Source organism: Haplochromis burtoni, unplaced genomic scaffold, assembly GCF_018398535.1.
Source record: "Haplochromis burtoni strain Fernald_Lab_line unplaced genomic scaffold, NCSU_Asbu1 Contig_40, whole genome shotgun sequence".
Lineage (NCBI taxonomy): Eukaryota > Metazoa > Chordata > Actinopteri > Cichliformes > Cichlidae > Haplochromis > Haplochromis burtoni.
The window spans coordinates 251,973-270,022 of NW_024582401.1; the positions used below are offsets into that span (position 1 = coordinate 251,973).

An 18,050-nucleotide genomic window follows, 5' to 3' on the forward strand; every position below is an offset into this window, starting at 1 on the left:
TATAGGATCTTTAGAAGAGTCGCTGTTTTAATCTCATCTAGGATAAGCTTTGTGGTGAAAGTGTCCTGATGGATGAGGTTTAAAAGCTCCACTTTTCTCTCTGATAACAAACTGCATATAAAAGATGGAAATAGGCCACCGTGAGGTTAACAGTGTGGATGTCTCCAATTCACAATCACAAGCTAACCATAGACAACAACACACTCTGTTTTATTTTCTATTTAACACCAAAGGTGACCATAATTTACCATGACTATGACATAGTGAGCACATTTTTCATTCATAATTCATAGCAAAATATTTTGACTAAGCAGCCTTTATAGGTTAAAAGTATCGACATCTGTATTGGGAACAGCGATACTAGCACTGCATTTACTTGGTTACACCAAAATTCTCACTAGCAGACCACTAGTGAGAAGTGAGGTCATGCTCTCATAGACTTCTATATAGTTGGCTTCAGAAACCCCCAGTTCTATTAGAATGAATGGAGCTTTAAGGCACTTTCATATGTGCAATGCCCATTTTTGGAGGTTTTTGACACATGTGACTGCTAAACATGCGGCATTAACATTTTGGACATGTGACAATTATGATGGCAATGTAGGATAATGTGAATAATGCTCGTCACACAAACCTGGAGACCAGTCGGTGACTGCCTAATTGTCATCAGTCAGTAGGGAAAAATGTGCATTTCCAAACCAAATGGCAAAAACCTCCTTGTAATCGCTGTGGTTGCTAGCATGCTGCTTCGGTCATAGTTGGAAGTGACAGGCTTGTCTACAAACACTGGCCTGCTGCCCTCCCTGATGGTAAAAGCTGCCCTTTCGAAACACTGGAAGCACAACTTCAACTTTTACTACTAATTATCTAGTAGTTAGCAAGTTGTTTGCAGCATGAAACATGAAAAACAAAAAAACTGACAAACTACGGGCCACCGTAACAATGTGCTAGCTATCAAAGCAATTACTAGAAGGTTTTTGGTTAAGCACCTTCTCTGCAACTGATTTCACCCAGCAAGAGCCGGCAAACTGCAGGAACCACTCGCCAGCCTCCCAAGGCAACCAGTGGTTCTATCACATCCAATATGGCACACAACTCTTAAGCAATGTGCGTCTGATGTCACATTAGAAATGTCAATAGATAGTCCAAAAAGCTATTAAGGGCTAGCTAATCTAACTGTAACACTGTCAGCCAATCAGACATGTGAACTGGACGCAGACTTATACAAACTAACACTCTCTCTTCTTAGACTTTATTTCTCTGAGATGTGCCTTACTTGCTCCCTCTTTAAATCTCTAAATCTAATCCTGTAGTTATTAAAGATGTTAACGCACAACGATATGTTCAGCGAGTCTATTGTTAATTACCAAAGTGTGAATGCGTCATTTTACGGTAAACACAAAGTGCAGCTGAGGCCATCGGCGATGTTATCAGGCGGTCATAAACCAGGACTTGTGAGTCACTTGAGCCAAACAACTAAAAACAGTCTGTAACAGCATGAAACCTTTAGTCTGTGGGAAAATAAGACAGAATGACCACACCGGAGAACAAAGCAATCCACTCATACCAGACTAAAGCACTGCAGGTGATCACATAATTGGCATTCTTCGTCACAAATATCCTCAGACTACCTGTAAAAACTGTGCGCATGCTGATGTTTGTTGGTCATTTCCTTCTTTAATCTGTGGCACCGTTGGTCTATGCAGCAGCTCCATATGATGCAGCAACCCCCTGGGATTAAGAGCTTAAAGCTTCAGTAATGCTACATACATTGTGTCAGCGTATGATTGGCTAGACAGTGACTCATACTACAGATTGTACGTCTCATGTTTTTTGTGAAGTCAACATATGTTACAGTATGAGCAGCTGTTCACAGGATGTTTGAGATGCTCTTGGAACTTGCTTTAAAAATTATTAAAGAAGTAAAACAAAGTATACTGTAAGTAGCTCTGGTCAGGAAGGAACATGGTGTCCTGGGGGTGTACAGCAATAACTCACACACACTTTGGTAAAGTCAGAGGTAAAGCTTTACAGATTTTAGGAGATTATCCGGAAAAAAAAAAAAGCAGTGATTATTGCAGAAAAAACAACAAAAGAAGAGGAGAATCGGAGCAGAGACTGGGTCAAGACAGAAGAAGAAATGGCTTTAAAAAAGGACAGAGGAAGACCGAGGAAGATAAAAGTAAACGGTCTAAGAGTGGAAAAAGAGAGATGGTTGACTTGGCACTAATCCAGGTCCACTTATTAGACTCAAACACACCACAGAGCTTCCAGCAAAAATCAACCACTCTGTAATTTAACACAAAAAAACCCAGCAACTGTATATAATTAGCTTCTACTACAGCAGAGACAAAGAGGAAGGGCGCGTGCTTTAAAATCTGAGTTCATGGTGCCTTTGAGCAAGGCAATGAGTGCTGAATGAAGAACAATTTGTTTTCTGGAAGGACAAAGGAGATAATGAGGTGGGGATCCAAAAAGGAAATGTTTTATTTGTATATGATATACAGTATAGGAGGCAGACTGTGTGTGAGCAAGTGTGTTGTCATATGTCAGAGAGTGTGTTTGAGTGTTGTGGGATCACTGGGCCAGCTGTCAGTTCAATGTGTCAGGCAGTAAGCTCTGGCTAAGGCCCAAGCTCTGACTAACAGCAAGACATGTGAAGCGCTCTCTGACTCTGAATATACTTTAAGCGTGCAAGTGTCCGCATCTTTGACCTTACAGCAAGAGAGTTGGTTTTATTTCAAAATAAAACCAACTCTCAGACTAAATCTCAAGCGATGCGATCATGCGATTTGCAATACTTCATGTCACAGTGTGTCCAGTTCATGGATGGATTTGCCATTTCAACCAGATGGAGTTAAAGCTCCTTTAGTCGGTCATTTCCTACATTAGCCATGCCTTAGGATGAGTACTTGCAGCTGTTAGCGTTAAATACAAGTCAGTAAAGTAGCTGTGAAAGCATCAGTAAGTGATCGTCCAACTAAGAAGATGCATTTTTAAATGCTTGAAATAGTTTCCTGCTGCATGCAAAAATCTACTTTGTAAGACATTTTTTTCTCCCCCAATTGAACCTCATATTTTTATGAAAATGTAAGAACATTTGTAGAGAACAATTTCATTTAGCTGAAATAACCTGCACAGTGCTCATGGTTTGTGAACTATATGGGTGAATGGTGCAGATATATCAGACATTCAGGCGTCGGGCAGCTTTTCACTGCTGCTGAAACTCTCAAACGGCTCGCTTTGTCCTCAGTGGAATGAATGAAATCAAACTATAGTGGCGAGGCTGCGAGCGAAACCCTTTTACCCACCAAACAACACACACACACTGGAAGTGGGACAAGGCAGCCAAACACAAATAGTGATTATGGGGGGCCTCGAAAGAATGCCCACCCCCTCCTTATACCCTTCCCCCCAGGCCTCTGACACCCCTTCCCAAATTCATTCATCCTTTTCTCAGGGGCTTATCTGAAGGACAAATAATATGTATCCCAGCAATCTTATGCATTAGGAAAATATTACACCATTATTAACTTTTATCAAGTGTATTGTATTTCTAAAGGGCTCTATTCAGCAGTTAAAATAACTTTTAAGTTAATGTTAAGTACAACTCGGATGAAGACATATGTGCTGCATGAACGCATCATTTCAGGATTAATATGCAGCTGCAGCTGCGGTCTACTAAATCGGATCATTTCACACTCCTAAATGTCTCCAGCTGTATTCTTGGTTGTAGATATGAGGGAGGAAAAGACCTGGATTTAAAGGGGTGAAAAGAGGGAAAAGGAAGCAGTTGGGGGAAAAAAAACTGTAGAGGTGCTCTCGTCTCAATAAGATGATATGGAGGACAGGGTTTCTTTACACATGCCTACATATTTAATGTGTTGGCCTGGTGCTAGCCGATACCGTGGATGTGATCTCTCTGTGGCAGAGGGTCAGGAGGAGCGCCACAGTTTAAAACCATAAAACACACAGCATCTAACATTATGCGATGTTGAGCATGTTCTCATCACCGTCACACTACAGATGATGTGGAGTCTTGTGATCTGAAAGGTTGTAAACAGCCCAGTGTTGGGAGGAGAACACTGACGTGAATATTATTCAAACGTCAAACATTCTGCAAAGTTGCGGCTTCAGCACTGACCTGCTGCACATGCCGCAGCTTATGTTTTCAAATCACAGCTATTAACTTTCTTTTACATTTGTTCATATAGTTTTGTTCTCCTTGATGGCAGCTCTGTCAGTTCCACAGGTTTCTGTCCTGGGACCAGTTCTATCTGCATTATACATGCTTCGCTTAGGCAATATTATTACAAGGCATCATGCATTTTCAGTGCTATGCAGATGACACCCAATTTTATCTTTCAACGAAGCCAGATGACACTCAACGATTAATTAAACTGCAGGACTGCCTTAAAGACATAAAGACCTACATGACCCCTGAACTCCTGCTCCTAAATTCAGATAAAACTGAGGTTATTGACCCCCAACCAAAAGGGGTTTTGGTTTCTTCGCCCAGTCACTACATGCATGCCCGTAGGTGATGATTGTTGGAGTTCTCTGTATTATTGTAGAGCATTTACCTCACAATGAAAACCGTAAAACTGTTGTTGTTATAAGAATTAATGTTGCTGTTGCTACAGAGTTATTGCGGTTATTGCAGATGTGCAAATCAAAAGCAAAAAAAGCAGACACAGTTGGCAGTAAAGTCTAAATATATTGGAGTATATTTTAAAAAAGGAAGAGAGTACATGCGAGTAAGAAGACTGTCACATGAGTTTGAACTTTAGCTTCCTTTTATGCTTACTGTATTTACTGTGTGGGGAAGTTCGCAATGTCATATTAAGATAAACGTTTATTTGTCTGTCATATGAGAAATGATTCTCAGGATTAACGTGTCACCCCAACTCTGAGGAGAATGAAAGGCAGCAGCCCAATTAAGTCCTATAAAAGCCAGACTGTTGTCGCTAATACATTGTATTACCATCACCCAGATGGACACACACATCCTGTTCCTTTGTTCTGCAGTCATGCTCCTACAGGTTTTCATCACTAAACACACATTGTCGGTTCAAAGACGGCAGCCAGCTGTTCTCTGCTTGTTGACGGCTGCCAGCATCGATGGCTGGTCAAAGCTCAAAGCCGCAGGAAGCCAGATAGCTGACTGGAGTGCAGTCAAACACACGTGACTATACACACAAGTGCATAGACATGACCCTCGCTGAGGACCGCGCAAACAAAAACAGCCAGGATGTGGTTGGACACAGAGGTGCACAACATACAGAGAGAACCTTAGATAGACACAACAAGACATAAGCAAATGGAGAAGTATTATTACGGTCCACTGATGGCCATAGGTCCCGCTTAAAATGCAACATTTAAACCTTTTGTTCCCCCCAATGTTGTGCCTGTGTTTTGTTAGGGCTCAAATCTCAGCCTGCGCCAATTCTGTGCTGCCCTCATCATTACAGATAAACTGGTAAATGATTGGTTGTTGATGCTGCAATCTATAGATGTTGTTAACCCCATTTTAACCTTCTTCTAGTATGCAGTTTATAACTTTTAGTACATTTTAGATTACGTGTTTATGGTCGCAACAAGAGAAAGAACTCAACCATGGACCAGTGATACTTGATTTAGATTCTTAACACAAAATTAATCATTTAGATTGTAAAAGGATCAAACTGATGGAAAACCTGAAGCAGTCAGGATGAATTTCACTGAGACACATGTCCACCAGCACTCAGGCGCGTCACTGAGACCTTAAGCTCTGCATCTGCTGCTATGGTATGCACCAAATGGAAAAAGACCGACTTGGAATGTAGACTCGAAGGCACTAGGTAGGGGAATCCGGTGAGGGCGTGGCATGCAGGGCTAAAAGTTGTTGCATTGGTGTTAAATACCAGCTCAGAGAGATGGCCAGTTGTGTGCACATTTGTGTGAGTTACATGCTGAGAAGCAACACAACCATTCTGCAGCTGTGTATGTGTGTGTGTGCATGTGAGGGAATCCAAGCTTTATTATCTGGCATTATAGTCCGGGTTTACCAACGCTCCATCTGTCACTGCTGTGGTGCTTCTACCACACACACACACACACACACAGGATAAGGGCTGGCATGCACACACCATGCCAAACAACTGGGTCACAGGGCCAACAGTGATCTGGAATGCATGTGAATTTGGTGCCCCACACCCACAGCTTCAACTACCGGGGCTCAAGAAAGATTAGCAGGTCGAAAAACATGTTCTTATTTGATGTCTGAAGCTACAGCTGTAAGTGTTCAGTCAGCTGGAGCACCTAGGTTTCACTGAATAGAGTCCAGGTGAATTATTACTTATTATTTACATTTGCCAATGCTGAACAACATGCCTATCCAAGTGTGTTTTCCAGGACCTCCACGCCCTGCCAAGGAGACCCTACAGACATAGGTGGTCCGATATATCATGTTTCAGGTTTGCAACTGTTTCATTTGGCTGTAAAGGGTTATCACGACTGGATTTGTGTACAAGTTATTTATATCTAGAAGTGTAAAGAAAAAATAGTTTCACTGGTGGTGAAAAAATAATATATCAATTTCTGGATTTATTTTTTACCTACTCTCCAAACCAATCGCTTGCAGCCACCTTAAATCACCAAAAATTTTACAAGCTTTTTCTTGGCGAAATCTTCTTAAGATTAAATCTTCAACGTAAAAAGGCCAAGAAGACGAAAGCGATGTCCTCTGAGTCCAGTCCACTGCAGTTAGAAATCCAGAACAATAGCTTTAGGCTTTACTCGGTCACTGGCAGCGAGCCCTAATCTACTGAATAGATGGTGGCATCATCATCTCAGCAAAACAACACACTACTGTCCCTCTGTCTACAGTCTGCGCTGCCATCACAACACACACACGGACACACAATCCCTCTCAGGCATGGTTCCCACTCTGCGCCGAAGCAAAGTGCGCAAAAATCTGCAAATGAATACACACACGCACCCTTTCAGGCAGCATTAAGCGTTTTAAAGAAACAATAATAATATTGATTTGTGTTACACAAGTGAATGCAGCCCTTTATTGCCTGCTGACGTCAAGACAAGTTTGTGCAGAATCGTTCCTTATTCAGCAAATGTGCTTCTGCTGTTCAGTGCAAGCGCCCAAAATAGGAAGCTCCAAGCACCGTGCAAAGCGTCAACTTTTGCACGGTGCATCGAGGACATGTACATCAGCTTTGACAAGTGAAACTTATTTTTATCAGTCTGTTAACTTAGCACTAATTAGCATGTGTGTGACTGAACTGCACCCATGTGGCCCACTGATGCTCCTTTCCAATCAAGCATGGAAGTATTCTAGTTCCAGCTGCTAACATTAGCACACCACCTTCTCATCCACATATGGTCACGTCTGGCTCCAAAAAATACAAAATAAAAAAATGCTGAGGCTTCAAATGGGTTCATGCACCACCTTCAAGTACAAGAAAAGGAATTCACCTATTAGTTAAAGGTAATTTTAGTCTATTTACGCTCACACGCTGTTAAAACAACCAGACCATGTCTTTCCTTTGTTTTTGCAGCAAGTGCAACAGTGTGAAATGACTCGAGTGTCTGAGTGCGTCAGCATGAACCAGACCCGCCATTCCATAAGGTAATTTGTGAATAATTGAGCCATCTAGGTGGCTCAGTAATTGATGTGACCCTCCCGAACCCCACCAGGTGACAAACATTACCTGATCTTGGCTACAGACTTGAGCTCTGTCGTGGGAATTTCAGAATCTAGAAACTCCCAAACGGGCTGGGAGCCGTCGGTAAATCTGTGGTGCACCTCACTAAACTACAAAGCATGTACTCGCAATTTTGTGGGTTTAAAATCCAGGTCCTCCTCCCTTCCTCTCCCCCTCTCCCCACCACTAGAGAGGAAAAAAGAAAACATACAGTAATAGCACAAGTTGAGTGCAAAACCAGCAGATATAACAGCAGCCCTTTTTTAGTTGCCTCTGGCTATAGCTACCAGTCATTACACTACACAGAACAAAGAACATGAGAAGTGAAAGACAGTGGGGAGGAAGAAAAAAAGGGGGGGAAATTACATACTAGGAGAGAAAAAGAAGGAGGCAGCCAGTAAGGAAGGAATCCAATAGCCCTGTGTTTTTACTTGCCTGAAAAGGACCCTCCAGTTGCAGAGAAAAGCTAACACCACCACTTTTTTTTTTTTTTTTATATATTGACATCATGCCCTGGAAGTAAGCCTTATTTCTTAGAATAGTCTTAAAAGTCACTAACACTGGGCCAGATTCACTTCAAGATGGATTTAGCATCATTAAGTCATCACAGATTCCAGATATTTTTCCCTCTCTGGTGTAGTTTCTCCATGTAGTCAAGGTTGTATGACTCTGCAGAATGCTTTAGTATAATTTACATGTGATTATAGGTGTCTAATGCTCCACTTTTGACGAAAGCCCTTCAACTCTGATATTCGCAGAGGAAAGTCAACTTTGAAGAGTAATCCAGTGCCGTGATATTGGCTAGCAAAGAAATCTGATCTGAAGCCGAGTGGGTCACGATTAAAAGGTCAGCGATACTTCAGAGGAAGTTAGAATGCTTTTTAAAGCTTAGTAGAGCCTGCTGAAGAGGCAGAAATTTAGTTCTGCTTCTTCCTGACCCAGGACAGTTTGAGTTTGCACTACATGTATGACAGAATGTATTTTTCAGCAGTGTCAGAAGAGGCTACAAGCTCTGCAGTGTAGTATGTAAAAGAGATGGCCATTTGCCAGGCAGTAATGGCTCTACCAAAACAGCACGGGAAGTCCAGGATCCAGACTGAGCCTTTGTGTCAGTTTTTTTTTTGTTATCGCATTAAAATGCACTATCTACCTGTACCTTCTAGCACTTGTAACATAACTATAACAAATGCAAAGTTGCAGGGTTTTTTTTACATGAATGGGAAATGTTTACCAAAAAGTCAGAGACGGTACAAAAAACAGATGGTCACAGCCACAAGAACATCAACAGTTTGTTAATGGACTTCCATTTTACGGTTGAAGGCTGAAGTCTGGCATTCGGGCCGTCACCGTGGCGTTTTATTGGAGTCAGAAGCGATCATATTTGAATGATATGGAAATGAGTGCTAAGTTATGAGCTAATGCTTGCAAGCTTAGATAGAAAGTTGCATTCAAAGACACACAGAAGCCTGTCAATTCACCAAAAAGTCACATTAAAATGAGACCACACACACACACACACACACACACACACATACACACACACTTTTTGGGAATTCGGGGTGCATCTTCTAAGCAATATTAAACAGCAAGAGGTCCCTAAGGCTGACTGAAACTATATTAGCCTGACAAATGTGTCACTTGTATTCAATACACTTAATATGTTGCATTTTATTATTAACCCAAACTTCTGCTCACTGAGATCATGAAAGATTAATTTAGCTGTGTGTGTGTGTGTGTGTGTGCCACTCTAGGATCAAACAAATCAACTTTTAAAAAAAGCAGCTACTGCTGCTAGATCCAGCGCAAACACTGGATTTTAACTCGATGTTAATGCTTCCTGTTTCTGAGATCATAAGGCACTGACATACACACGTATATCAGTGGCCTTGTGGGGACACAGTCACGACTTGCCGATTTCTAATCTCGACTTGGCAAAAGTAAGAAAGGAAAGGTTGATACCTCTGTGGTGTGTTTGCCCGTGCATGAACGGGCTAAGCTCGTGAGATAACTTCAGCCCATCTGCTAGCAGATCAAACACGCTCCCTCTCTGCACAGCAACACGAAACAGGCTCACAAAACAAACACTACTTTGCACACACACCTGAGGGGCCATGAAAGGCTCGACCAAAAATCTCTATGGATTCATATAAACTCTGCGGCTTTTTTTTAGTTTTCCATTTTTCCACAACAGCGCAAACAAAAAAAAGGCCAAATAGATGAGATGGAGTCAAATGACGTGCGCGCAAACACGCACAGAGGGTGGAAATAAGGGGGAGGAGATGTTGACATTCAAAGTCTCAAAAGCGTTTTGTCCCAACGCTGCTTCCAACTGACAAGAGGAAACGCACTGTGTTAGTTAATGGGACGAAAGTGATTAACATGCTGTCAGCGTGCCCCACTGAGTACTGTAACTGTGGGTAAACAGACCTTGTATAAACACACACACACACACACACACACACACCTCACTTCAACGCACAAACAGGACCTCGGGACAAAATGCACTGTCCACTTCAGATTTGATTATGTAACCTTCTGATGGACCATAGTGCCTTTAGCAGGAAGAGCATCTTTGTGCAGTGAGACAAAAATCAATGTCAGACCATGCTCACTCATCTCCTTCATTCATAAATTGGGTTACCCTCACCAGCAGAGCTCCTCATGACATGAGTGATCTCTCACACAGCCTTAACTTTGATGGGTTTATGTGTCAAAAAGGTTTCTATTCTACCACAACAACAGCCTTTATTACAATATTCTTTGTTTTCTGAAAGTTCACTTCCCTGCTGATCTCTGCATTAGTTTTATCAATATGACCTTTTCAGGAAAAACAGCAACATTTTTTAAGACAATGTGTTGCCATTTACCATAGCAGCACCATGTTGAAATCCTCTGTGTGCAGAGGATAGGATCTACTACACTTTAGGTCTACACCAGGTTACTCTAGACATATTTTCAGCAATCTTGCACGTGCTTCGGCTCAGTTTCAGTGCTGCTACAGTCTTCACTAGATGATGATCAAGTCTGATTGGCTAACTCAGTCAGTTATTACCCTCATTAGTCTGTTTTTTGTTGTCTAAGATTAAGTGGACAATGGACTCTCCTTTCTCATCAGGTTTACCTCTGATACCAGAGTGCACAGGTAACAACTGCACTGAGTCAACAGAGCAAGAACTAAATGCATACGAAGAGAAACACACCTGCAGAATTCCCACAATCTTGACTTTGCCCAAAACCAGACAATCACACACATTTATACACACACACACTCTACCTGTCATCATCTTCAGCTGCAGCCATAGCCTGGTGATTTCGTGGCAGAGTTGAGACACTCTGTTCAATGCCATTGTTTGTTTAGGGAGTGCATGTGTGTGTGTCCACCTCCCCGCCTCTAACACACACACACAGAGTTAAAACACGCTCACGCACGGCCGCATATTCTGTCAGAGAACATCTCGGTGGAAGTTACGGGAGTCCATTCTGCTCCAGCCGCTGACTGAGCTGTCACTGCTCAGCACAGCCCCCACACACACACACTCACACACACCCTCTCTGTCTGTGCCAGCCAGGGGGCGGAGCTTCTGGAGCATCCAGCCCGCCCCCTGGCTGAGAACATGGAAGAGAACATGGAAGTCTATTATTATTATTATTATTATTATTATTATCATCATCAAATTACTATACTTTAACTTTTTAATTGTACTAAATGTACAATTTAGCTTCAGTAATATTTGTCTTGAATATCAGGCAGTATGTAATATGATCTAAATTCACTGTAAAAAAAAGGATCTCTTGGCCAATGCTAATCAGCTTTTAGGAGTCTGTCTGTCTTCCTGATTCAGCCTCTTCGTGTAACCAAACAGACATAAATTAGCTTAAATGTAATTTGAGATTTTGGCACCCGGTTCCTTTAAAACAAGAGCAGAGTATGTACACAAATGTAAGCAAATAAAACAAACACGCTTTGAAATGGAAGCCTCTGTTTTTTTCCGCTTCTCTCGCACCATCGTACAGGCACAAAAGACACACATAATGCCACTGGGGTCAGCAGGGGGACCCCCTGCTTCACTCTCACACACAAACTGAAAATTTCGACTCTGGGGAGTTTAATTCACGTAAAGGCAGCCTTGCTGCCGCTGAATAGTCTCAGATTTAGTGGGTTTCAACATGCTTTATTTTACTACTACTGCTAAGTTACTCTTCATTTCTATATACAAAAAAATCTGAGAAAAAAATGTAATCAATTCAAATTTGTGATAAAAACACTCATTAACTCCTAAGTCGCCTTAAAACAGTATCTTCTTTCAAAGTGAAATATGTGCTGCTCTGCCAGAAAGTGACTGTACATTTATCTCATTTCCTTTAGAGCAAGGCTGTCAAACATAAGGCTTGGGGTCCAAAATCGGCCCGGCAAAGACTCCAGTCTGACCCTGGTTAGCTTTGGAAAATGTGAAGGAGGGCATAGATTTTGCATTTTTTAGAGCTTTTCCTACTGGTAAAGACCTCCACAATAGTCGTTCATACCACACTAAATTAATTAAGTAATAGATTAAATGGCAGAAAAGTTGTTCTTTTTGTGTAATTGGCCTGAAATTAAAATATACAGAAGGACAACTTTTGTGAATTAAGAGTACTGTTTTCTAATGACAGGAGAAAGTTTTCTTTCATTTTACTAACTTATGTGTTCATGCTGTTGCCATCACATAGAAAGACTGAGAACTTCTGCTGAAACTGTAATTATATTTCTCACATTAGGGTATGTCAGGTATTTTAAATATGTAGTTAACCTTCTGAATGAGTTCAACATTCCTGCTTTAGACTATTATAAAGTCTTCTGTGCATGTAAAAGGTGGCAAAGTTACAAAGGCTAAAGTCCACACTAGGGCTGTGCCACATCTGATTGTTGGTGATTATACCAGTAAAAAATGTTCATGTTACATAAAAAGTGTCGTAATGTCATATGAATGGAATGGGGACGCCATGCGTTCACTTTCCTAGCGCACGCAACCACTACACCAGGCCAGACATATAATTATAAAAGTTTTTTAGGCCGAATATTACAATATTTTGGCAGGTAGAAATCATAGAGAGAGTGGTGAAAGTTCCACAAAATAGACATAAATGATGGTTGTTTAAGGTTGACAATAATATTAAATTAAACATGAATCTCAGTCTCGTCTGAGATGAGATTATCAATAAATGAAAGGCTGGAGCCTTTTTTAAAACATGTTCGTGTAATAATGGCTGAAGGTCCTTCAAGAGCTGGCATACATGAAGGAAGCTGTGTCAGGATGGAGCCCTGTGGGCGTACGTGTACATTTACATCATGTCAGATTTAGAAGATAGAGCACGTTGGCTGTTGCACAGGAAAAGGCAGAGGATTTTTAATAGCTCACTTCCTGTCTCTACCACTTTATCATGCATGCAGTTTCACCCACTCGTCATCAGTTTACACCTCCACCCCTTAACATTTACAATTTACACGAAGTCCGCAGCAAAGTTATCACCATCCTTGTGAGCTGCCTTCAGATTTCCTAAATGTATATTGATTGCTTTTCATTTCAGTTTTTTTCACTGATTTGTGAATGGTAGCTCCTGTAACAGCTGTTACTGTGGGAATACATCTTCCAGCACGACAGTGATCATAAACTCAGTGCCAATGCAGTAAAAGCAAACTTGGATAGAAAAACACACAGTGAAACACTATCAGTCATGGATTGGCCTCCCCAGAGTCCAGACCTCAACATTATTGAAGCCCTGTGAGATCATATTGACAGAGAACAGAACAAAAGGCAGGAACATCCACAGAAGAGCTTTGAATGTCCTTCAAGAAGCCTGCAGAACTATTTCTTAAGACTACTTAAAGAAATTACAGGAAAGCTGTGAGTATTGCACATATGTATCACATCTGTTCTGTTATGGAAGGTTTGTTTCTATGCACAGCTCTATCAATCTATGAATCAATATCGATATAAATAAAATATTATTATATTAGACGTCTAATCAGGTCATTTTATTTAAAATGCTGGTCTTTGTGTATTTGATCCTGGTAATGTAATTTGTTAACTTGCCAAAACCGCTGATAACCTCAATCGACTAAACACTCCCAACTTCTGAAATCAGCACATGATGAACTTCATCACATGCTTCTCTTTTTGAAAATGTCATATCATCAAAAAGAAGCAGCAGCCAAATCAAATTTAAATCAGGTTATTTCCAGGACTTCCTCTTTGAAATTACGGCTTAGAAAGAAAAGCAGCCTGCAAAATATGGCGGCCATAAAGCAGAAAATGGGTCGAATGTGAATTGTGGAAATGTGCATCTGTGCACATGGGATGCAGAGCAGACATCGGTGTGTGCATACCGTTGCAGAGGAAGACTAGTTGTACCTGTATGTGTGTGCATTAGGGAAGCAGTGCAGACTACAGCTAGAATAACTTACAGCTTGATTATTTTGTTGAGACTTTCCTCCCCAGCATCCGTGCCTACAAAGAGAACAGTATTGAATCCTTCCGCTTCGAGATCAAACACTATAGGCCGGCTACAGCATAAACAGGAAGACGGCAATTGTGAAATGACTCATAGGCCCAAAAAAGCAGCGGAGGCAGAGTAAGGAAATAAAAAGGTGCGAACATCTCTATAGTTTGATAAATACTGGGCTGTTTATTTAAGAAGCGATCTCCGAATTATAAACGTCCGCAGTGTAAAAGCACAGAAAACAAAACTAACAAATTCAGTTTGAAAAACAAAGACATTCACATGTCCACTGGACTCCTCTCCCTTCCTTCACTTTCCACATTGCTGTTTTCTGTCACCTCTTCTCCATATGGTGGACAGTATTTACTCAACATCAACCGAAACTTGACAGAAAGCAGGCCGTGTGGCTCGGTTAAAGGCTGAAGGCCAAAAGGATCAATTTTATCTGTAGATGGTGATAGATGTCGCACTTATCCCTGCACAAAGCAAAATTTATCACCATGCTACGAGTGCATTTCTCTACAGGAAACAAATGCACGCATATCAAGCCCTTAGTTTGACCTGTGACTTCTGTGATGATCAGTATTCATCAGCGAGAATCAAGAGATTTAAGGAACTTTGTTAAAAACAGCTGCGCATATCACTGATAAAGGCTGACGTGATCTAAATATTTAAGGCAAAACTAATTCATTACAGCCTCATTTAGGTTGTATCAGACACTAAATCTTTCTAGAAAAGTCAAACTGAAGTTGTTAGAGGATGCCATTTTTTTGAATATCACAATGAAAATACACTTTTCCCTCCATTTTCAAGCTCTAATAGTTTCAAAGCCATTGATCTAATTTATGTAGTTACCTGGCCCTGAGTACACCCCATAATTGGGAATCTGTGTTACAGTTCAGCCCCTCTCTCTGAAGCTATTCTTTCTAAGGCCTTTCAATGGCAGTGCAGGCCATACCATCACGTTTTCAAGCAAATTTCAATATCACTCGAGCAGTTCTAGATAAAGCAATTTGAAACTAGCTCCACAGAAAACGTTACGCAGATTTAAAATTCCCCTAAAAGTCATCACAACATTTTTTTTTTGTTTATGAACGAAGTAATAACATCAGCAAGCTAAAGCTACTTTTTTCCGTTAAGTGTAGCATAACCGCCTACGTGGGCCAGTCGCTGCAACACCTGGATTTCCACTCTTTCGATCAAGAGGGGCTTATCTTATCTCATTACACTGTTTATATATATTAGATCGTTTATGCCGTATTGCTGCCAGGTTCATTAAATCAATTAACTGTTCATATGACTGTATTTTATGGCATCCAACTGATATATCAGTCAGCCTATCACAGAGGACATAAACATGGTATCATCCCACTGTTTCAGAGCTCCAGATGCATTGTTTATCATCATCTCTGAGATGTCTGCAGATCAGCATTACAACCAGTGACTGAGTGAAGCAAGCCAACTACGTTCTCTACCTAACAAGTTTAAAATATTTTACTCAGACATCAATAAAACATTACAGCTGATCAAACAGACCGCATTTAAACTGCTGCTATCTTTTATTGCTTTGAAGACTTCAATAATTGAAGACTCACATCGTTCCCATTATACCTCAGTATTGCCGCATAACAGGAAGTTTTTACATTTTCCAACTGGACTGTTTGGTTCAATGCACTGACAGGGGTTACATTTCTCTCATATTAAATTATTTTCATTGGCTTCCTGTTAAATGAAGAATCTAATTAAAAATCCTTCTCTTTACATACATGGTCTTGAATTGTCAGGCTCCATCTTATCTTGAAGAGCTCATAGTACCACATCACCCCATTAGTGCTCTTCGCTCTCGCACTGCTGGTTTACTTGTTGTTCCCAGAGTATTTAAAAGTAAAATGGGAGGCAAAGCCTTCAGCTTTCAGGCCCCTCTTCTGTGGAACCAGCTCCCACTTTCAAGAGACAGACACCCTCTCTACTTTTAAGATTAGGCTTAAAACTTGACAAAGCTTATGGTTAGGGCTGGTCAGGTGAACCTGAACCCTCCCTTAGTTACTCTGCAATAGGCCTCAGCTGTTAGGGGATTCCCATGATGCACAGAGTTTTTCTTCTTTACTCACTTCTTTTCATTATCAATCTCTGGCTCACTTTTACAGTGTCTTTTGTCCTGTCTCTCTCCCCTTGCCCCCAACTGGTCGCAGCACATGGCCTCCCCTCTTCTGCTGGAAGTTTCTTCCTGTTAAAAGGGAGTTTTTCCTTCCCACTGTCGCCAAGTGCTTGCTCATAAGAGGTCGTCTGATTGTTGAGGTCTGTCTCTATTATTATGGGTTCTTTATGTTACAATATAAAGTGAAGTGACTACTGCTGTGATTTAATACTATATAAATTAAACTGGATTAAACTGAACTGAACTGAATGGTTAAATGAGATTTTATTTGTGGTTTTTCAAACTACAAAATCAGCTTCTGGCCAATCATATTTAAAGATTGTAATTTTTTTAATTTTGGATTATTTGTAGTCCAGAAATATGCCACCTGGAGTCTCTTTAAAAACTTTGGAAAAATGTAAGAAATGTTATTACAAATGAGAACTTGAAGGAGTATGAATCGAAACAAAAACAGCACCCAATGATGACAGATGATCTCAGTTGTTTATCAGTTATTGGGGGGGGAATGGGAAATGGGCTGCACAATCATGAGACTACCCATGAAAGAGGAAGGCTTGGTACTTAAGGGGAAGACTGATCTCTGTCATGAGGATTCAAGAAATTACAAGAAATGATTCAAGAAATTTCCACATAAAGTAATAAAGAAAACAGCTGATTATCAATTGTGGCAGATGTGCTTCAAGCACTTACTACCTTTGAATATCTGCTGTGATTTTGTATCTTAGAGAACTTTAGCAATCCTGACATTGGACGAATGGCCACAAGACTCCATCTTGACAGGGGATAGAAATATGACTTGATAAAGCTACAATAAGGTGGAGAACAGGATCAAGAAGGAAAAAAACAAAACACAGCACTAGCTTTGTGATAAAGTATTTCGAGAATAGCTTGTACTAAAAATATACATATCAAAATGGCCCAAAATAGACTTGAAATATCACTGAAAGGCAAAGATCTAAAACACACACACACAAAAAATATCAAAAGCTGCACGCTTCCCACATGCATACATGCTGGATGGAGACACACACACAGACACACCTCTCCTTTCTCTGTCAACCTCGTAGACTTTCAAGTACTGATGCCAACTTACTGAACCACCTTGTGTAAATAAGGATCTAGCAGATACCGTAATGCTTTCTGCCACATGTACTTCCTCTAACAAGGAGTCTCAAGAGCCATTTGACAGTGTTGCCATGTTTTCTTGTGCATCTTCATTCCCCTTCTTCACACAGTTTCCATAAAAACAATCTTCAGATTATAAGTATGACGAATGACTAAAGATGAACTGGTCAGCTATGGGTGAATTATAAGCTTGACCATCAAGCAGAGAAAATCTTCTATCATTATTATTATTATAAAATAAATTGTGAAGAGGGGGAAGCCAAGATTTAGCCAAGTCAACCTATAATGAACCCACTAACTTTGTGAGCGCAAGGTTAGTTTCATTTTGTCATGTGTTCCGATTTTCTCCAGAGCAGCCTGAGAGCACTGCAGAAACTAAACATCGTGCTCTTGTGAATATTTTAAGAAATCCTTGAAACCTTTACAAAAGCCATTCTAAACCCTGATGGCTGGTTAGGCTATTTAATGCTAACGTAAGGCATTAAAAATGGCAGGAACTTATTCCATAAGAGACGATTTAGCATTTAAGAGAAAATGCATCATTTGCAAAAAAAAAAAAAAAAGGGGGGCACATTTCTGTTGCTTCTTAT

General features: G+C 40.7%; 1 protein-coding gene across 8 annotated transcripts in view; it reads right to left on the reverse strand.

Moving 5' to 3' along the window:
* Positions 1–18,050, reverse strand: part of mcf2la (mcf.2 cell line derived transforming sequence-like a) — a 52,434-nt gene that overhangs the window by 25,282 nt on the left and 9,102 nt on the right. The window contains exon 1 of one of the 8 annotated variants that reach the window (XM_042219899.1): positions 10,975–11,255. The exons of the other annotated variants lie outside the window; for them this stretch is intronic. Within the exon in view, the coding sequence (XP_042075833.1) occupies positions 10,975–11,047 (73 nt within the window). The 5' untranslated portion in view covers positions 11,048–11,255. Of the gene's footprint in view, positions 1–10,974; positions 11,256–18,050 lie in introns of those variants that run through there. 8 annotated transcript variants of the gene reach the window in all.